Genomic DNA, 22,204 nt, shown 5'->3' on the forward strand with positions numbered 1-22,204 from the left:
CCCTGCCCACACCACATCTTCAACAAAGCCAGCAGCACCATCGCACCCCATCTCCGGAAAACCATCCACATCTCCTTCGAGACAGTGACCTTCCCGGAGAGCTGGAAGCACGCAGAGATCAACGCCTTACTCAAGAAACCCAGGCGGACCCCAAGGACCTCAAGAACTTCCAACCATCTCCCTGCTCCCGTTTCCGGCGAAGATCATCCAAAAGGCCGTCAACAAACAACTGACCAGCTTCCTCGAGGAGAACAGCATCCTGGACCCGTCCCAGTCCGGGTTCTGCAGCAACCACAGCACCGAAATTGCCCTCATCGCCGCCACCGATGACATCAGGTCCCTGCTAGACAACAGAGAAACCGCGGCCCTCATCCTCCTGGACCTGTCAGCCGCCTTCGACACGGTCTGCCACCGCACACTACAAACACGCCTCCACGACGCCGGAATCCAAGAGAAAGTCCTGGACTGGACCTCCTCCTTCCTCTCTGGCAGAGCACAGAGTGTCCGCCTCCCCCCTTCCGCTCCGAAGCCACCGAGAACATCTGCGGCATACCCCAAAGCTCATCCCTCAGCCCAACGTTGTTAAACGTCTACATGGCACCACTCGCCCACATCGCACGTCGTCAACATCATCTCCAACGCCGACGACACCCAGCTGATCCTCTCCCTCACCAAGGACCCCCACACTGCCAAGACCAACCTCCACGAAAGAATGAAGCCCGTCGCCGACTGTATGAGGAAAAGCCGACTGAAGCTGAACTCGGACAACACGGAGGTCCTCATCCTCGGATCCACCCCCTCGGCCTGGGATGACTCCTGGTGGCTGACTGCACTAGGAACACCCCCAATACTCACCGACCATGCACGCAACCTGGGAGTCATCCTCGACTCTACCCTCTCCATGACGAAGCAGGTCAACGCCGTCTCCTCCTCCTGCTTCAACACCCTCCGCATGCTTCGCAGGATCTTCAAGTGGCTCCCCACCGAAACAAGAAGGACGGTCACCCAGGCCCTCGTCAGCAGTAGACTGGACTACAGAAGAGCACTCGAGCCCTAGCCAAACTCCTGAATCGGCTTCAACGCATCCAGAATGCCTCTGCACGCCTTACCCTCGACATCCCTCGCCGCAGCCACATCACACCCCACCTGAGAGACCTACACTGGCTCCCTGTCAACAAGAGGATAACCTTCAAACTCCTCACCCATGCACACAAGGCACTCCACAACACCGGACCAACGTACCTCAACAGCCGCCTCAGTCTCTACACCCCCACCCGCCAGCTCCGCTCCGCAGACCACGCCCTCGCCACCGTCCCCCGCATCTGAAGAGTGACCGCCGGCGGCAGATCATTCTCCCACCTCGCCGCCAAGACATGGAACACCCTCCCCATCCGCCTGCGGCAGACTGAAGACCTTCTGACCTTCAGTAGACTTCTCAAGACCTGGCTCTTCGAATAGTAGCAGCTCCCCCCCCCCAGCGCCTTGAGACCCTTGCCGGTATGTAATGCGCTTTACAAATGCCATGATTGATTGCTTAAACCAACCATAAGAGCTGACAAAGTTTTTCTATTGGAAATTTTGCATTTCTGTTTGTACCACAGCTAATTTGAATGGGAAGAGAATTTGTTTCTGCAGCAGATGGGTACGTCCATAGTTTTTGCAGGGGCGCCCACGTATGCGAATACTTTTATGGCAAAATTTGAGAGTGATCACATTTATAATGATCAAGAATGGAAAGATCATGCGGCGATGTATTGTAGGTAAATAGATGACATATTTATTCTATGGACAAGCAGTCAAGAATTACTTGAACATAAAATTTAGCAATTGAACTTGTATGATGAACAAATTCAGTTCACTCACAGCATCAGTGATGTCTCTATATCATTTCTGGATGTTTTAATAACTGTAGAAGATAAGAAAATTCACACAGAAGTATTCCGGAAGGAAACAGATATGAACAACACGCTGTCATTTCAAATCTTTCATCCTAAAAACCTCAGGGAGAACTTACCGTTCTCACAGTTTCTACGTATTGAAAGGATTTGTTCAAGGGAATCGTTACAAACAAACTTATGTTCCCAACAACAGAAATACATAGCCAGAGATTAACCTGAAAATATTTTGGAGAATGCAACAGAACGACTAGCTAGGTATGATCGGAAAACACTACTGACACAAAAACCTAAGAAATCGACAGAAAGACAAGTGTTTGTTTCGAAGTTTTCAACGAGTTCCCAGAGGATCAAGAGCATCATCAACAACCGTTGGGAATTGTTACAAAATGAGACAGATTTTAAAGACGTATTCAGACAAAGACCTCTATTCACATATACCCTTTCATGGAATTTGAAAGAGCTATTGATGGCTCCTCCAAAAAATCAACGGAAAGACAACAAGGGAATGAACAAGTGTTTAAATTGCGTTCACTGTAACAACGTAATATGTGGAGCTATGTTACACCATCCGCAAACAGGACAGACTATTAAACTACTACATACTTCAGACTGTAATTCACAAAATGTAATCTACTGTATTAAATGCCCTTGTGGCATGCTATATATTGGAAAAACCGAACGAAAAATCAAGACTTGCATATCCGAACACAAAAGTAAGATCAGGACCATGAACAAAAGCAGCAGTCTAGCTGCTCATTGGATTGAGGCTCGACATAGTATAGCCCAGCTACAATTTCTAGTATTAGAGAGTTTTACCAATTCCAGGAAAGGATCTAACTAGATCCTTGCTTCAAAGAGAATCTTATTGGATCAGAAGGTTAGATACCCAAGACCCCAAAGGGATGAATGAACAAATTGATTACAGCTGTTTTTTATAATTACATTTTCATCCAATAAATAATACTGTAATACTGCACAGAATGTTTGAATATAGATAATGTATCTCTGATTTAATATGTGTTTTTAGTAATTTCATTTTGCGCACATCTATTCCATATTTCAATCTCACTTTTATTTTTAGTAGTGATTTGTATTAGTTAGCACATCAGAAATTTCATTTTTTGTAATTTGCTGGAGAATCATGGTTTAGATCTGGCTTGGTGGAGAGCATGTATAGCTTGCAGTTTTACTTGTTTCACAGAGTACCGATGATCTTTTTGTCCTTCATACATGGCGCCCATTGAGGTTGTTTAGTCGCAGTCTGTCGTTTAATGACCCGGCAACGGCGTAGGTTCACTTCCGGTGGAGAAAGGGTTTAACGTGTTTAGGAGATGCCGAGTATTCATTTGTTTTGATTCACGGTACCTGCCCTGAAGGATGTAGTTACGAGTTAATTTTCATGAGAGAGGTGAGGTCCATTTGCATTTTGGTTAACTGGGTGGTATTAGATGAAAGTCTCATTCCGAGTAGTTGAGCCGTTTTTTTATTGTTTTGCAGAATTCTAGCCATACAGTTTGGTTCACACAGCCTACTACGTTCTATCAGGATTCAGCTAGGTGGGTAGTACTTTGTGTTCATGGTGGTGGTGAATTAGAGGGGCGAGACAGGGTAAATTAATGCATGATTGTGTGATTTTTGTTCTTGTCTATGCAGCCGTTATATGGTACAGAAGAAGTTTCTGATCGTGAGTATAGATTCTTAGGTGTTTTTACAGGGTTTCCACTCGAGTTTTTTCACTGGTGGTGGTAGTAGTCATCGGCTGTTTAGTTAGGCTGGCTCAATGGCACTGAACTATCACACTGTCTTTATACTTTCTTTGGATATTTCGTTTCATCGCTCTTTTTGTTATTTTTTGAATCATAGAAATGTAATAATTGAAAACATTACGAAGCATGAAAAATTATATTGACTGATAAATCTTGCACATAAGAATTGTTTCATGTATTTTAAAGAAAATGTCATATATGTTTGGTTTTATTTATATGTTTTGTAGATTCAAAGGCCTCCGAAGAAAGGCCGTGGGCCCGAAATGCATTGAGCAAGCAACAATGAAAGATTGGAAGCACCGAAGTTTCAGTTTTCCAATGATTTGAAATGGAATTGTATATGAATTAAAAATCAAGAATTTATGTTAAAGAGATTCAGTTTGTGTTGATATATTTTTGTATATTTGTCAGGTCATGTTAAACTGTAAAATAGTTTCAATGAAATTGTTGTATAAATTTGGAGAGAAGGAAAATTGAGTAATTCACATTTAGCAAATGTGCATAGTGGACAAGTCAATGTGACACATCCGTGTGTGCCATGCCTACAACCCACTGCCCTGGCATAGATCAGTCACCCCTCTAGCTGGGTGCCCTATTCCAGTGGTGAGGTTACAGGTGCACGAGCCCTGTACCCCTACAGTGTCTAAGTCCATTCTTAGACATTGTAAGTGCAGTGCTGCCATTAAGAGTATATGGGGCTGGGACCTTGTTGTTACGAACTCCACAGCACTATAATGGCGACACTGAAAAACTGAGAAGTGTGGTATCAAACTTCTCAGCACATTAAACCCACACTGATGCCAGAGTGAGATTTAATGAAAATTGCACACAGAGGGCATCTTAGAGATGCCCCCTGAAAACTGACCTACCACTAGTGTCCAGGCTGAGTGGCTGCTTTCACCTTCCACCACCAGACATGTTTCTGGACCCCTGGGTTGAGAGCCTGCTGCTCTCTGGGGCCTGAAACAATGCACATTCTGGGACGGGGTGCAAAGCCTCCCCAGGATGGGCAGAGTTCACGAAGGGGAAGCTCCAAACGCTTGCCGCCTTTGTGAGCTTCCCCAGGCCACTTGCTGCTTTCAGCAACTGGTCCCCACTGGTTCTGACCCGCACTTTGGGCGGGAGAACCGGTGGGAAAACCAACTGAAGAAGAGAGGTGTGCCCACCTCTGCCAACTCCACCACAGGGGAGGCGAGGTGAAGCACAACTCTCAGTACCCGCCATCTTTCAGATGGGGGGACTCAGCCAACCAGGGACAGGCTCATGCCCCCAGTCCCACTGGAGGGTGGCATAATAGGGGGTGTACCCACCCCAGAGAAGGGACCCATTGGTCCCTACCTTTTACCTACCTGTAACGCCCCTAAATCTAGTATTTAGGGGCACGTCTGAACCTTGCTTCCTCAGACAAGAACCTGCAACAAGAAAAGAAGAAGAAGGACCGTGCCGAAACTAACAAGAGGAAGACGCCCACTGACTTGGCCCCAGCCCTACCGGCCTGTCTCCACTTCGAACCTGCTCCTGCAAAATCCTGATGTGTCCTGCCTTCAACCACAAACACTCTATCTCCTGTGAACACCGGATTTGTTAATCTGCAACCTCTGGCCCTGGACGAAAACCGCGAATCCGCACCACTCTGCACCTGCCGTCCACGGTGCGAGCTCGAGTGGGCAAACACCACGACGAGGTCCTCCCGGCGATCATGACCCGAGATCCGGTGACCCGTGACCTGCCTCAAGCCTCCAACCGACGCCTGCAGCCTAAATCCAGAAAGTCCCCCCAACAGTGACTAGGAGCTGGTGAGAAGATCCGACCCCAAAGGGAACCCCTGCACCCGATGCCCTTAGGGTGGCCAAATTGACGGTGCCTAACTAACCCCCAATGTCCCAACTTACCTCTTGAAGTGATGGTCGCACCCAGAAGATTTTTGTCCCCAAGCCTACAGTGATTTTGCAAACCGGAGGATCCCCATAGCAAACAACAGGGAGCCCAATGTGGAAACAGCACCCTGCACTCGGCCGCCCCAGTGCCGCTGAGGGTGCACCCTCGGTGCTACTTTGTTTCCCCACTTGCCCTGAGCTAAAGTCCAGAAGCTTTGCTCCCACAACCAAGTGGACTGCTTGTCAGCAGCCACCAACCGGAGGCCCCTATCCCCCATTGGAAAACATTGGGCCTTAGCACTCTGCACCCGGCCACCCTAGTGCTGCTGATGGTGTAACAAGAGTGCATCCTTGACCCTGGGGGAACCCTTGTTCTAACCCCAGAAGCTCAACTCCAAAGTCTGATTACTTACCTGGCAACCATTAACTTAATTTCTCTCCATAGGAACCTATTGACTGTTTTTCTCTGAAAAATGTTCTAAGTGTGGAGTTGATTTGTATGGAAACCTGAAAAATAACAATTGTGCAAAACTGACTTGACTTACCTTTTCACCAGGAAATGTCCCAGAGTGATATCTAGGCATATCACACTGAGTAGAAAAAGTATCGAAAAAGTAACGTAAAAGTAACTTACCTGTAATTCTTACTGCAAAATCGATACAAAGTATATGTACAACATTCCACAATATTGCATTACCAGCAATTCAAACTGTAACCATTTCAAAGTACATTTACAACTGCATTTCAAACTGTATATTTACTGCAAAGCATTTATCAACTTACCTGTGCCAGGCTTGCTTGGTTCTAGGAAATAAAATAACTAAAAGAATATTTTTATACAAAACCGATTGGTCTGAAGTTCAGTCTTTGAATGTGTTAAATCATTTGCTGATTGAGTGTGTACAACAAATGCTTAACACTGTCCTCTGATACTGCCGTACTGCTCTACCACACTACCACAAATAGAGAGTGAGGTGCTATCTAACTTTACCTCGCCTACCTTTGGGGTTCCAATAGACTCTGTGCACACCTCATTTTGGTATAGGATATACAGAGCCAGCTTCCTACAACGACACGCTACATTTAATGTGCTAACTGTGAACATGTTAGCATACAACCAGGCCCACATTCAATGTTACTTTACAAATTACATGTAGAAGCTTTGCACCAAACATCAACCTTTTCCGTCATTTCACTCTCCCTCTCTGCTGCCTTTCTTCATTCCAGTTTTGTCTTTCTCTTTTGGTCCTTTACTTTAACTAAAAATACTTACACAGGTTTTCTTTCCTATGATTGTTTTTCTTACCACTTTCACCTTACTTCTCGTCTTCAACTTCTTTTCCTCACTCTTTTGCTATTACTTCTCCATGTCTCCTCTACTCTCATGTATCTTTCCCTTTTGTTTTCATCTTCCTGCCTTCCCATCCCTTCCGCCAGCCCATCAGCCTTCGGTCTAATTCGAGATCTGATAGCATTACTTGGCTCAAGAGTTGGGAAATGCCAGTAATGCGAGAGAAACCTTGGCCTGGAATACAATCCCAATCTCCTCCCTCTTGGCTCGTGTGCCTGTACTGTCCACAAACAGCGGAGTGTGTACAGAGGCCCCATGGAGGATGGTTCACCTCCATGGACGCCAACTGACCACAATGCCAGGAGTAGTGGAGGCGACATCACACGCCATTTGACCTTTACTTTTACTCACACACTTACACACACACACACTCTCTCTCTTACATAAACACACTCTCACCCGCAAGCATGCACACAACATACATTTAAAAGGATTTTTACTTGCCTAGGCTGCCAGGCAGGGTAATCTTCAAGGTAATTGTACTCCATTTTCTATTACATTAAACGTAATATAAAATTATTCATTATTAGTGGAATAATAAAAATTGACAGAAAACAAGGAAAGTGGAGCCCCAACCAACGTCCATAAGAACAAGCTTCCCCTGTGTTCCTGGCACTAATTTTGCCAGAGGTCGCAAAGACAGTGCAACGTCGGAAGGGGCAAGCCAGAGTGTTGCCGCTGTTACTCCTGGCGACCCCTAAATGTCGTCCATGTTCGCCTTCCCCTGCAGAAGACAGTTCAAGAATGACAACAGTGTATGCACAGAGGACCCACGGGAGGGAGAGGGTGCCACCATCACGTCAGGAAGACAGTACCTCTGTACTGCTCTGTCCACAGTGCTGTCAGCAGTGTGTGTGCGCGCGACTGCAGAGGTCACCAATCACAAAGGGGTGAGTGAGTGCTCCATACTGAAACGAATGAAGTGGTTAATGCTATGCTCATTAGCTAGCACTGTGCTCAACTCAGTACCTCTACAATATGGGATTACACTTAGCTGGGAGCGGTCTGCTCCCTTAAATTCTGAATTCCATATTGTCACCATATTTCCATTGTATTCTAGTACTTATTTGCTATTATTATTTCCATTAAAAATGTAGAACTATGAGTACCTGAAGTCAGGGCAGAAGTCGGGTGCGGGTGACATATACGGAGTTTCCCCACTATATTCAGAATGGGGGCTCTTTTCCTTTAGGCAGAGACAGAGCAATGTTACCCTTTGTCCCAGAACTGCAGCTGCTTGCATTTGCAAATAATGTATATGTGTACCTTGATCTGAGAATATTTGTAAACCGCCATCCCACTGGAAGCATCCCCTTTATTTGGAAGAATGGCCCAGGAGGGGGTTATAATTTAATTTCTTATCTGAGGAACAGAGTACATGGCACCCTTAACCCTTCTATTGCTTAATAAACTGCAAATGTGAAGTGCTTTCGAACAATCAATCATAGAATTTGTAAAGCGCACTACTTACCCGTGAGGGTCTCAAGGTGCTGAGGGGAGGGGGCTGCTGCTACTGCTCGAAGAGCCAGGTCTTGAGGAGCCTCCTGAAAGTGAGCTGATCCTGGGTCTGCCGCAGGTGGGTGGGGAGGGTGTTCCAGGTCTGGGCGGCGAGGAAGGAGAAGGATCTGCTGCCGGACGTAGTACGTTGGATTCGCGGGACGGCGGCGAGGGCGAGGCTGGCGGAGCGGAGCTGGCGGGCGGGGGTGTAGAAGTTGAGTCTGTTGTTCAGGTAGGCTGGTCCGGTGTTGTGGAGTGCTTTGTGTGCGTGGGTGAGGAGCTTGAAGGTGATCCTCTTGTTGACGGGGAGCCAGTGCAGGTCTTTTAGGTGGGGGGTAATGCGGCTGCGTCAAGGGATGTTGAGGATCAGGCGGGCCAAGGCGTTCTGGATGCGTTGCAGTCGCAGTAGGTGTTTGGTCGGGATTCCTGCGTAGAGTGCGTTGCCATAGTCCAGCCTGCTGCTGACGAGGGCTTGGGTCACCGTTCTTCTGGTTTCGGTTAGGATCCACTTGTAGATTCTGCGAAACATGCGGAGGGTGTAGTAGCAGGAGGAGGAGACGGCGTTGACCTGCTTAGACATGGAGAGGGAGGAGTCGAGGATGAATCCCAGGTTGCGTGCGTGGTCCGTGGGTGTCGGCGCTGTTCCTAGTGTGGTCGGCCACCAGGAGTCGTCCCAGGCCGAAGGGGTGTGGCCGAGGATGAGGACTTCCGTCTTGTCCGAGTTCAGCTTCAGGCGGCTGCTCCTCATCCACTCGGTGACGGCCTTCATTCCCTTGTGGAGGTTGGTTTTGGCGGTGTGCGGGAGAGGATGAGCTGGGTGTCGTCGGCATAGGAGATGATGTTCAGGTCGTGTTGGCGAGTTACTTGTGCGAGGGGGGCCATGTAGACGTTGAACAGGGTCGGGCTGAGGGATGAGCCCTGGGGTACGCCGCAGATGAGGTCGTTGCTTCGGATCGGTAGGGTGGGAGGCGGACTCTCTGGGTTCTGCCAGAGAGGAAGGATGTGGTCCAGTCCAGGGCCTTCTCCTGGATGCCGGCTTCTTGGAGGCGTGATCTTAGTGTGCGGTGGCAGACCGTGTCGAAGGCGGCAGACAGGTCCAGGAGGATGAGGGCTGAGGTTTCGCCGTTGTCTAGTTGGCGCCGGATGTCGTCCTTCTCCTGGATGCCGGCTTCTTGGAGGCGTGATCTTAGTGTGCGTTGGCAGACCGTGTCGAAGGCGGCAGACAGGTCCAGGAGGATGAGGGCTGAGGTTTTGCCGTTGTCTAGTTGGCACCGGATGTCGTCTGTGGCGGCGATGAGGGCTGTCTCGGTGCTGTGGTTCCGTCTTAATCCGGACTGCGACGGGTCCAGGATGTTGTTGTCCTCGAGGTGGCGGGTCAGCTGTATGTTGGCGATTTTCTCAATGACCTTCGCCAGAAAGGGGAGCAGGGAGATGGGCCGGAAGTTTTTGAGGTCCTTGGGGTCTGCCTTGGGCTTTTTTAGGAGGGCGTTTATTTCGGCGTGCTTCCAGCTTTCCGGGAATGTCGCTGTGTCGAAGGAGATGTTGATGACCTTCCGTAGATGGGGTGCGATGGTGGCGTCTGCTTTGTTGAACACGTGGTGTGGGCAGGGGTCTGATGGGGAACCCGAGCGGATGGAGTTCATGACCTTGCGTGTCTCGTCGTCGTTGATGTGGGCCCAGGAGGTCAGCTGGTTGGTGCAGGTTGCGTTTAGGGTGAGGCAGTGCTTAATTTGTGCCGGCACCTAATTATCAGGGCCGGGTCTACACACTCAGGTGCACGTAATTGCTTCGCTAATGCTACGGGACACTTGGCAGTGGTAAACCTCAAGTGTTTAACTTCCCGTCTGACTACGGACTCTGGAGACACTGTCTGCAGACTGTATGACACTTCACTTCCCTACTTCTGAGTTTTCAATGATCTCACTTACTGCTCGCACCTCGCTCGCGTTTTGCGGCTCGATTGTTGATGCACGGTCCTGCTGGCCCAGTGGGTGCCGGCCGGGTGGGACACTGTTGGGCAGGGCTTTTTGGTTCTCGGTGTTGGGGGCGCGGGGCGGGGGCTGTACGCGGCAGCGTGCGCACTGCGCAGATTTTCTCAAATTGTGGTTTGATTGCGCACGCCACGCATTCAGTGCCACGCCCCAGCATAGCCGCACTGCACCTAGTCTTCGTGGTTCTTCGCCGTTCACACTCACAATTAATACTGAGTGAGTGACCAAGCCGGACGACGTTGTGAGCCAGTTAGCCTGGCAACAGCGGCTGCACCAGGTGAGAGTGAGAGTGAGACAGGGCCTCCTAGCAGTCCTAAGCCGGGAGCCCTAATCAATCAGCGAAACGAAAGAGACAGTTAATAAAGCTGCGCAGCAGCCGGCAGTGCAATGCATAGAGAGAGAGTCCTAGACTAGTCCTCACGAGTGCCACGGCCACGGTGGGGGGGGGGGCACCTACAACAGGCAAGGGTGAAAAGTATGCATTTATCGGCCAGACTAAATAAATTGCCTTTTTTGTTTTTTGCATGGACCGCTTGATGGGGGGAATCTGCTCCGATTTTCTGATATTACATAAACCTACATAGGGTGAAATTACATTGAAGAACTGAGTGCGATCAAGTAAAATAAAAAAACAAAAAAGGTAATTTACTTAGTCTGGCCGATTAAAGGAAGGCTTAGCCACAAATCGCATTGTTAGAGGGGAACAAGACGAAGCCCCTTTACATCTTATTTCTTGCCCTGAAGAAGTCCTCCGGGACGAAACGCGTCGGCTACGCTGTATATGTTTTGTATATGTGTAAAGAAAAGAAGAACTCAATAAAGAAATAATTTTTTTTTAAAAAACACCTGCTGAATGGACAGATATATTATATGATCATAATCCGAAAATTATTTTGTGTAGTGCTGGATCACGGTGAATTGTTATAATTTGTAGGGTCTTTGATCCTAAGGGGGTTTAGGGGTATTTAACCTCATGATCCTTGGCACCCGAAGAAAATGTATACCTTTTGACCTGACTTGGTGATAGGTGCAGTCATTCTTTGCCTTGTACCCCGTTTCTTTTGTGCATTGTGAAAAAAAGATCCTTTATTGAAAGTAACTGCAAAAGCGCAATCTTTACAAATGTCAGCAACAGCCAGAATATTCCGAGTAGCTTATAAGGAAGCAAAGCGGAACAGGCCAGCGTATGGTTTTGAAACCGAGATAGACTGTCACCAGTTGAATGGACTAGATATGGGGCAAATTTTGCACTACAATGTAGCTTGCTCAAACATACAGCGCCACATAGCCTCAGAAATGAAGAGGAAGATATTTGCCAAAATTATTGAACTTTCCCCAAAAGTAAGTCTTTTACTAGATGAAGCCACTGCATTAAATAGGAAAAGTTCTTTAATTGTGTACATGCGAATGCAGCTACCTGGCATGGACTCCCCAGCTAATATTTTTGTTGACCTCATTGAGCTGAGTGATTTGTCAGCTGACGGCATAGTAAACAGTTTACTATCTGCACTAAAAAAAGATCCAGTTAACATAAGTGAGGACGTTCTCGCCAAATGCCTGGTTTCTGATGCCTGTGATGGAGCTTCTGTGATGTTTGGCCGCCACAGTGGTGTTGTGAAGAGGTTGCAAGAAAAAATCTCTCCCAATATTGTAGCCTGGCACTGCTCAGCACATCGCCTGGAACTTGCCATTCATGATGTCATGAAAGATATTGGCGCTACAAATCATTTCAAAAACTTACTCGATAAGCTTTATTCTCTATTTGCCACATCTGTTAAAAATCGTTTGGAGCTGAAAGAATGTGCAGAAGCTCTTGACATTCAGCTTTGCAGAATAGGTCGAGTGTTAGATACTCGTTGGGTTGCATCAAGCTTCAGAACAGTGGAGGCTATTTGGAATGCTTACCCTGCTCTCTGCAAGCACTTTACTAGAGCAGCTGATGATGGTTCCCGTGACAGTTCAACACGAAATATGTACACAGGCCTAGGAAGGCGGTTATCATCTATCCAGTTTGTTGCTAATCTTGGGCTCATGTATGATGCTCTTCAGGAGTTATCAGAGTTATCACTCGAGTTACAGAGACGTGAGTCTACAATCATTGATGCTCATCGAGCTATTTGTCGGCAAATTGCAGTGTTTGAGGCAATGGTAGACAGGCAAGGGAACCACTTCTCACAGTGTAAAAAGGGCATAGAAGAAAATATATTCCAAGGTGTGATGCTGCACAAAGGAAAGACCACTGATAAAATCATTGAACAGGGACAGTTTTTTCGTAGTCTTGCAGAAAATCTAAGACATCGTTTGTTGTCTACAGGAGGTACTAATTCGACTGACAAAAAGGCTGAGTATGATACACTGATTAGCGAAGTGAAAGTTTTATACAATCAGTACTGGCCTGATGAGCTACCTGTTCTTTATGGTGAAAGTGACATTGAGTCTCTGTGTAAACGATTCAACATTGCCAGTCGAGAAACTATACGTGCTTACAGAGAGTTTAAGGAATCTGTTGGGAAAGAAATTAAAAGGCAGTTCAAGGAGCTTTTGATGGCCTTACACACTATTGCAGTCAGTACTGCAGAATGTGAGCGGGGCTTTTCTCAAATGAATCTTATTTGCACATCTACAAGAGCATCATTGCTGACTGAAACAACATGTTCTTTAATGTTTTTAAATCTTGTTGGCCCACCATTGAAGAGATTCAACCCCATCCCTTATGTTCAGTCATGGCTTGAAAAAGGACGAAGAGCAGCTGATGACACTAGGAGTAAAGCAAGGAAAGAGGAAGACTTGGAATGCTCAAGCAATTTAAACTGTTTGTGGGCATTTCTAGAAAAATAGATGCTAGCCAATTCCAACTGACAAAACACGTGTCATTGCAATGTTTTGAAAAAGTTAGGCTTTACTGTGTTTGGATATTTAATTATTGTTCTACTTTATATAGGTTATTTATTTGAAATTATAACACTTTGTTGACAGTGTCAATTTATTTAATATTTTTTTATATTTATGTCTCTTCCTTTTTTTTGGATGTTATATATATTGTTATATTTTATATATGTTATTTATTTTGTTTTTATGAGACAATTCTTTTTCGTTTTTCATTTTAGAACATGTATGTATTTATTTGACTGTATTTATCTATATTTTAGTTTGAGTCATTTTGTCTTTATTTATATTTTGTATGGTACTATGGTCATTTTGCACTAATGGGTATGACTTGAGATACAGAAATTCAAACTGCCCAGGCAGACACTACCTATTCTTTTGGCTTAGGTACCTATAGGACTTTTGGGGGAGTTGACATTTTTCTGTGCTTTGTTAATATACAAATCTTTAATTAAAAAGTCATATTTTGAATATATATGCCTCTTTTCTAATCTCTGTCTTGTCTGTATGATACAGAACTACATTTGGAAACGCCAGTTAAGTTCCATGTTTTTTACTATTCAGAATGTCTAATAAATGCACATAAAGCTCCATGCCAGGGAGTAAGTTATAGTAGCAAGCCCAATTGTTAATCATCTTTTTTAATTGTTTCTCTAAAAGTAATCGCTTTAACTCTGCTATTTATGAATCCCAAACCCCTTCAGCCACTGGAAGTGACAGTGACACATTCAAGTGTATTTCATGATTTTATTCAGCTTATCTGTTCTGATTTGACTAGTGTTTGTTTTCACAACATTTTGGTTTATTTTGTCACATGAGCTATGTATACATTGTATCTTTGATCTCATAGACTCTATTAAAAAGGGCATACCCTACCCCAGTATTATCCTTTCCCCAAATTAGCACATAGAGCACTGGAATTGTCCAATGCATTAGTGATTTTATCTAATTTATTCCAAAATTGTGCTTTAAATGCACTTTTGATTTAATCTTTTTGAAAATGTTCACAGGGCAGGGGAACCTCCTATCAAAACCTTACTATGAGGAAGGCAGGCCCCCTTGCTGAAATTCATCTGACTTTTCGCAGTGCCTGTTGAGGATGCGGGTGGAGCTAATAGCGGAAGTGGGTGGAGCAAGTGTAGGAAGTGGGTGGAGCCACAGAAAAAGTAGGTGTGGCCTCCGACAAAGATTTGAGCACCTGCACTTCAAATTTTACAAATTAAGCACTGGGGTGAGGTCTGTCGTAGTCGGGGTGGACTGGGTGTTGAAACTGTTGTGGATGTCGACGATCTTGCGATAGAAGAAGGTGGCCAGTGAGTCGCACAGCCCTTGCGAGGACGGGATGTCGTTGGTGTTGATGCTGGGGTTGGAGAGTTCCTTCACTATGCTGAAGAGCTCTTTGCAGTTGTGTGCGTTGTTATCCAGGTGGGTTTTGAAAGCGGATCTCTTGGTTGTCCTGATGAGTTGGTGATGTCTGCGGGTGGCGTCCTTGAGGGCAGCGTGGCTGTCTGGCGTGCGGTCGTGGAGGCATTTCTTCTCCAGCTTCCGGCATGTGTGTTTGGAGGTCCAGAGCTCTTTGGTGAACCAGGCGGCTTTCTTGCTGGGGTGGTTGATGGAGGGTTTCTTTAGCGGGGCGAGAGTGTTGGCGCAGTCTTCGATCCACTGTCTGAGGTTACGGGTGGCGGCGTCTGGGTCGGTGGGTGGGTTCATGGCAAGGGTGGAGGTCAGCTGGTCCTCTGTGACTTTGCCCCAGCAGCAGCGAGGCAGCTGTTGCATGCGGTGGTGCGTGGTTGGTTTCTTGAATGTTAAGTGGATGCAGCAGTAGTCGGTCCAGTGGAGTTCGGTGGTGTTGTTGAAGGCGACGTGGGTGCTTGTGGAGAAGACGGGATCGAGTGTGTGGCCGGCGGCGTGGGTGGGTTCGGTGATGAGTCGTCGGATGCCAAGGTTGGCGAGGTTGTCGATCAGGGTGGTGGAGTTGGCATCGTTGTTGTTCTCGAGGTGGAAGTTCATGTCCCCGAGGAGGATGTAGTCCGTTGAAGCGAGTGCGTGGGGGCTGGCGAGGTGGGTGATGGAGTCGCTGAACAGGGCCCGGAGTCCGGGTGGTCTGTAGACAAGTGTTCCTCTGAGGGTGGTGTTGGGGTCGGTGTGGATCTGGAAGTGGAGGTGTTCGGCGGTGTTGAGGGAGTCGTCTACGTAGGTGTGGACCTGGAGGGTGGACTTGTGGACGATGGCTATTCCTCCTCCAATTCCGTTGGTGCGGTCTCTGCAGGAGATCTTGTAGCCCTCAGGGATGGCTATGGCGATATCCGGTGTCGATGAGTCGTTCCACCAGGTCTCGTTGAGGAAGGCCACGTCTGGGGTGGATGTGTCGAGCTCGACGGCGTGTTTGCGTGCGGAGCGGGTGTTGAGGAGTATGCATCGGAGGTGGTTGGGTTCGGTCCTTGGAGGTTTGGTGGTTCTGTCGCATGTGAAGTCGCAGGTGTGGCAGGAGAAGGGTCCGTGGGTGAGTTTCGGGGCGGCTTGGAAGCAGCGGTGGTCTCGTCCGGTGTTGAGGGCGTGGAGGGTGTTGGCGTTGTATCGGAGTCTGGCGTTGTGGCGTGTGCGGGGTCCAGGGGTTCTGGCGCTGGGCGTGGTCCAGGCACGGACGGGCGCAGACGGGCTTGCCTTTGGCGTGCCTTCGGCGCGCCCGCTGCGCGCGTCCGCTGCGCGTCCGGGCGGGGGCTGCCATTTAAGGCGGGGAGGGAGGGCGGAGCAGCTGGGAGGTGGGAGCGGGGCGATGAGGGGGCGTAGCCTCACGAGGAGGGCGCGGGAACAACAGGGGATACAGAAGGAAAAAGGGGTGTGGTGAGGTGTAAGGCAGGCGAATAAGCGGGAAAAAACACTGGCAATGACTCAAAAAACAGAGAAATAAAACCGTACAGCACAATCAGGACGTTAGCTAGGAAGCGGAGAAAAGCAGCAGCAGGGTCACTGCGGGTGCGAACTCGTGCTGGGAGACAGAGACGGGCTGCAGCAGGAGGAGCTGGGTGGCGGTCGGGGGGCATCTCGACCTGCAAGCAGGTCAGGAGTCACCCGAGCGTCTAGCAGCAGGCACCTTTGAGGCGGGGAGGGAGGGCGGAGCAGCTGGGAGGTGGGAGTGGGGCGGTGAGGGGGCGTGGTCTCTCGAGGAGGTCGTGGGAACAACATGGGATACAGAAGGAAAAAGGGGTGGTGGGGGGGTGGAAGGCAGGCGAAAAAGGGGGAAAAAAACACTGGCAATGACTCAAAAAACAGAGAAATAAAACCGTACAGCACAATCAAGACGTCAGCTAGGAAGCGGAGAAAACCAGCAGCAGGGTCACTGGGGCGCGAACTCGCGCTGGGAGGCAGCGACGGGATTCAGCAGGAGGAGCTGGGTGGCGGTCGAGGGGGCGTCTCGACCTGCAAGCTTTGTGCTTTGGAGCAAAAACTAACACCAATAGGTAAAAAACATGCATTATCAGGCACGTTTAACATTTAAAGCATATTTCCAGCACATTTTGTTTGTTCACAAAAGCAGTCTATACTGTAATTTCCAAGTGCAACATGTTTATTTTAAAAAACTTAGTGTCATCCACATTTAAGAACTCCAGAGCTAAAACATTGTTTTTGAGGTGGTTCCATCTGCTATAGGAGTACATGCAGTCCAATCAGTGCTGAAAATGGAAAACATTTACTCAGAGAACCCATAAACTGGGGTTCAAGGTGTGGCCTTGGGAAGGGGGTGGAGTCAAGAGGGGCGGAGTCAAGAAAAGCAGAACCTGGCAATCAACTTATATATATATATATATATATTTAACTCTTCAGCAATCAGCAGCAATGTAAACGTGACAGTAAACCTGTTTTGGCTTACTTAACCTCTTCGCTGTGGCGCAAATTCCGCCGCAGCGCTCCCGCAGTGCTGACATTCCGATCGCGGGCGTGGTCATGACATCTCCCGGCCGTCGTCCGCACACGCCCATCGCGACTCATGACGGCCGGGAGACGTCATGAGCACGGAAGAGGTTAATTGGGCAGAAAGAGGCCGCATTTTAAAGTATGGGTTTAAAGTAGCTGCTGAAGATCTTTGTTTGATTCACAAGTAAAGAGGGATGTGGACTAGGAGCACAATGAAGGTCCAGTACCCATGCTCCTAAAGGGGATCAGTGAGTCTAATCACATGGGTTGGGCACTTGTTCTTATCGAAAAGAGAAGAGAATAGGATTGCTAATGAGAGACTGGTTGGATGGGGAATAGTGTGGAGGGGATCTTTCAAATTTGGAAGTGATGCCCTCACACACCCATAAGGGTGTCATGCTTCATCATTGGGCTTTTTGCTCCTCGTGGGGCCGGCACTGCAATGCCCCACGGGCCCTGCAAGAGAGCTCTTCAGCAGAGGTCTTTTTAAAGAACAAGCTGTGATGGTGCGTGTGGGTGTGTGAAGCCATGTAGTGTAGGTGTGAGTTTAAAATTACCTGAACAGTATCCTAAAGTGAGTTTATTAGGGAGATCCCTTGAGTAAAATAAAAAAGGCCAATAAAAACTTAGCAGTCGGTGCCGATAGGGAAGCATGACTGTCTCGTAAATGGAGCATCAACACAGTCTGGTTGATGCTAGGTCAGGTGGACATGTTTCACGCCCTGGTCGTCCAAGTTGATCTGTGACATTTCTTCAGGACCAGTGAGTGTTGTGAGGACCCTCGTGTGAGCCCTAAAAGAGTGGTGTGGGAATGATACTTATTCTAGTGGAACTGCATTAGGTCAGAAAGTACCTAGACCGTGCTTTCCCTGAATTATAATATAATCCAACCAGGAGAAAAGGAGAAAGAAAAATAGGAGTGCAATAGAGCAAATGAAAACAATTTGCTGAGTGGGGTGCTCATAATGAGTCACCACCTTATTCTTACCATCATTACGTGTCAGGTGTATTTTCATACATGAGTACTATACGTCGTTTGAATGATGTGCCGAGACTTATGCATCTGTGACTTTCTACATACTTCGATTAGCATGATCCAATAGACAACAAATAACAAACAACATACACAACCAAGTGTTGGTACACTGGACTAGACAGAACACCACAAATAAGCAATCATATTTCTAACATGTAAAACATCTCAACTGAGATAATTGTGCAGGCAAAGTGGCCCTCATATCTTGCCCCCACGTAACGGCCTACATGCGCCTTAGGTTTAGGCAGAGGCGCAAGTGCACTGCGATGTACCTAAAATAGTAAATAGGAGCCACTGCTAGTGACTCCACAGGTGCATCGTGCAAATGTTACCGGTGTCGGTGCAGGATGATGGTACTCACAGTCCGGTGCTCGTGGATATATGCTCGACCTACCCCTCGCCCTGCCTTCCTTGAAATAAGGGCTTCACGAGGAGTGGGTTGTTTAAAGCCTCTTCGTTGAAGCGATGCAGTCTCAGTGGGTGGGGTTCTTCGACCAAGAAGTAATCCTGCCAGGATGGAAGTTGATGTTATTCCGAATGCAGGGGTTATAGTGACTCTCTTTGGCGGCCATCTTGAGGCAAAACTGATATATGATAAATCCATTTATCTAGTCAACAGTGTTACCATGGATCGTTAGGGAGTGGTGCAATTGAGAGGTAATTCTATAATGTTTATAAGTGCTATTATAGTGAGACTTCGAGTGGGTATGATGCCCACTCGAGGTCTCACTATAATAGAGGGGTTAAATAAAGTAAAAACCTACCTTCAAATCATAGTTTCTCTTAAGTACTTGTGAAGTGATAACAGGGTCTATGCCTTTGTTCCCCTCCATTTCATTGGCATTTAGGTGTTGTGCTCCAGATAGCTGTCAGGCAAGGTTGTACTCAAACAAAAGGAGGGATGAAGGCCCTTTAAATGAGACCTTTGTTTGGGGTCGGATGGAAGCAAAAATAAGGAAGCCTCCTTACTGCTTGCAGTTTGCTGCTACGATCAGAAAGCCGACAATGTGCAGGCTCTGCTGAATGGGAATGAGGGATGGTGATTATTACAGCACCGCCCCCCCCCCCCTTCATGAGCATATCAGGCAAGTGGTGTGGCTGAAGGACCAGGCTAAGGGTGATTGGTGGGTCCTGTGGGGGACAGGGTTTCTGTGACAGTTTAGGATAACGTTTTAGATGCAGGGGTTCTCTTATACAAGGTATATGGGAGATTACCTGCAGGTAGTGATTTGCCAGTAATTTGTTTGCTTTTCCATAACTCAGCTGTTACTGGCCTCTGCTGCCTTTATGGCTGCACTGTCCTTGACAGGGTGGTCTGCCCCCTGTCAAATAGCAAGCTAGGCCCCCTGACCATGTTGGCCATGGTAGGATTACTCAAGTTGTGGGTAACCTCTTTGGGAGAGCTGGGTTTGCCCTGGCTGAAATAGGGTTAGCGGAGGTGGACACCTCTGATTCCAAAACAAAAAGAATGAGCAAGAAAAATAAAGAAGCAGACAAAGTGCATTTTTAATTGGGTCCTGACACTTTTGAGGGAGGTCATCTTCCCAGAGGGAATGACCAGGACAGGAGGATGTAAGGCAGAGTAGGTCCTGCAACAATACAGCATGTTTCCTAACTCTTCCATGCCTGACAGACTAGGTAGGCTCTCCCAGATTGTGGATGAGCTTCTTGGCCTGTTGGCTAGGCGGGGTGGGGGAGGGGAGCATGTATAGGAAATTGGACTCTGTTCCAGTATCGCCCCACTTTTCGCCTGGATTCTAATACAAATTTGAATGAAAGTGTACTGGGTTCCTGCTAACCAGGTCCCCAGTACCAGTGTTCTTCCCTAACTTGTACCATTGTTCCAAATTGGCACCACTTTAGGTTCAATGTAAGTCCCTAGTAAGTGGTACTCCTGATAATTAGGGCATTGGAACTAAAGAGGGTTCCTAAGGGCTGCGGCACAAATTGTGCCATTCTAAGGAACCCCTCACCAAGCTCATGAAAAACTGCCATTGCAGCCTGCGTATCTTGGTGCAGAGAAAAACAAAGAGTTGACATGGCACACATCCTTGTGTGCCATGCCTACCCAGCACTGCATGTGGTATAGGTACATCACCCCTACAGGTGGCCTAACAGCCCTAAGGCATGTGCGTGCACTATACCCATGTATGGTCATATCTGCATGAGTGGATGAGTCCATGTGATATCTACATTCCCCCCTTGGATACCATGGGTGCACAAGGAAGCCATACCGAATCCATGGGCTGGACAACCATGACTATAGGTTCCCCAGCTACATGGTGGCTTCACTGTACCCCCGATGTTAAGTAACAAACATCTCATCTTAATAACACTGCACTGATGCCAGTGTTGGATTTATTATGAAATGCACCCTACCGACTGCTAGTGTGTTGACTGACGAGGTCTCAACCAGCCAGCCAGCCACCCTGGACCCGTTTCTGACCTCCTGAGGTGACAGCATGAGCTCTTGGGTGCCAGGAACAAAGCCTGCTCCAAGTGGAGGTGTTTACACCTCCAAAACCAAAGGAAATGATGGACGGAGTGTTGAACATTGCAAGCACTCATCCCCAGTCAACTGATCTGGGTTTAATCCACCACCGTTCTTTAGCCCACTCTGCCACCCCAGTTCAGACATGGCCATATGCAAATCAGTCTGACCCTGTGCCTCATGGGAACAGTCCAGCCCGAACTGCCAAGCCATGTCTTCCCTGGACCGGAAACAAGCTTCCTAGGACCGGTTTCTGGCATTTCAGCCGTCTTCAGCCAGGCTTGCTTGAATCCAGTGGCAAAGTGAGCAAGGGACTCACGTCTGAGCATACCCTGCCAACTTATGGCGAACAAAGCAAAACCAAAGGAAATGATGGACGGAGTGTTGAACATTGCAAGCACTCACCCCCAGTCAACTGATCTGGGTTTAATCCACCACCGTTCTTTAGCCCACTCTGCTACCCCAGTTCAGACATGGCCATATGCAAATCAGGCTGACCCTGTGCCTCATGGGAACAGTCCAGCCCGAACTGCCAAGCCATGTCTTCCCTGGACCGGAAACAAGCTTCCTAGGACCGGTTTCTGGCATTTCAGCAGTCTTCAGCCAGGCTTGCTTGAATCCAGTGGCAAAGTGAGCAAGGGACTCACGTCTGAGCATACCCTGCCAACTTATGGCGAACAAAGCTAAAACCAAAGGAAAGGATGGACGGAGTGTTGAACATTGCAAGCACTCACCCCCAGTCAACTGATCTGAGTTTAATCCATCACCGTTCTTTAGCCCACTCTGCCACCCCAGTTCAGACATGGCCATATGCAAATCAGTCTGACTCTGTGCCTCATGGGAACAGCCCAGCCCGAACTGCCAAGCCATGTCTTCCCTGGACCGGAAACAAGCTTCCTAGGATCGGTTTCTGGCATATCGGCCATCTTCAGCCAGGCTTGCTTGAATCCAGTGGCAAAGTGAGCAAGGGACTCAGGTCTGAGCATACCCTGCCAACTTATGGCGAACAAAGCAAAAACCAAAGGAAATGATGGACGGAGTGTTGAACATTGCAAGCACTCACCCCCAGTCAACTGATCTGGGTTAATTCCATCACCGTTCTTTAGCCCACTCTGCCACCCCAATTCAGACATGGCCATATGCAAATCAGTCTGACCCTGTGCCTCATGGGAACAGTCCAGCCCGAACTGCCAAACCATGTCTTCCCTGGACCGGAAACAAGCTTCCTAGGATCGGTTTCTGGCATTTCAGCCGTCTTCAGCCAGGCTTGCTTGAATTCAGTGGCAAAGTGAGCAAGGGACTCACGTCTGAGCCTACCCTGCAACTTATGGCGAACAAAGCAAAAACCAAAGTAAATGATGGACGGAGTGTTGAACATTGCAAGCACTCACCCCCAGTCAACTGATCTGGGTTTAATCCATCACCGTTCTTTAGCCCACTCTGCCACCCCAGTTCAGACATGGCCATATGCAAATCAGTCTGACCCTGTGTCTCAT

At 47.9% G+C, this 22,204-nt stretch overlaps 1 protein-coding gene and 1 long non-coding RNA gene across 3 annotated transcripts in view; both read left to right on the forward strand.

The window, feature by feature from the left end:
• The window catches only part of LOC146829292 (uncharacterized), a 209,804-nt gene extending 203,509 nt beyond the window's left edge, over positions 1-6,295 (forward strand). For both annotated transcript variants that reach the window (XR_014961951.1, XR_014961950.1), the window contains one exon: positions 3,892-6,295. This is a non-coding gene — a long non-coding RNA (uncharacterized LOC146829292). The remainder of the gene's footprint in view (positions 1-3,891) is intronic.
• Positions 6,296-12,488: 6,193 nt separating this feature from the next.
• Positions 12,489-13,218, forward strand: LOC146829293 (E3 SUMO-protein ligase KIAA1586-like). The gene has a single exon (XM_085606460.1). It carries the CDS (start codon positions 12,526-12,528, stop codon positions 13,216-13,218), a length of 693 nt encoding a protein of 230 aa, XP_085462586.1. The 5' UTR covers positions 12,489-12,525.
• The last annotated feature ends 8,986 nt before the right edge of the window (positions 13,219-22,204 follow it).

The sequence above is a fragment of the Triturus cristatus genome, chromosome 5_2 (assembly GCF_964204655.1).
Source record: "Triturus cristatus chromosome 5_2, aTriCri1.1, whole genome shotgun sequence".
Lineage (NCBI taxonomy): Eukaryota > Metazoa > Chordata > Amphibia > Caudata > Salamandridae > Triturus > Triturus cristatus.

Bases quoted from the DNA above. Each gene is read 5' to 3' on its own strand.
- LOC146829293 (XM_085606460.1), top strand. From the start codon at position 12,526: ATGGTAGACAGGCAAGGGAACCACTTCTCACAGTGTAAAAAGGGCATA.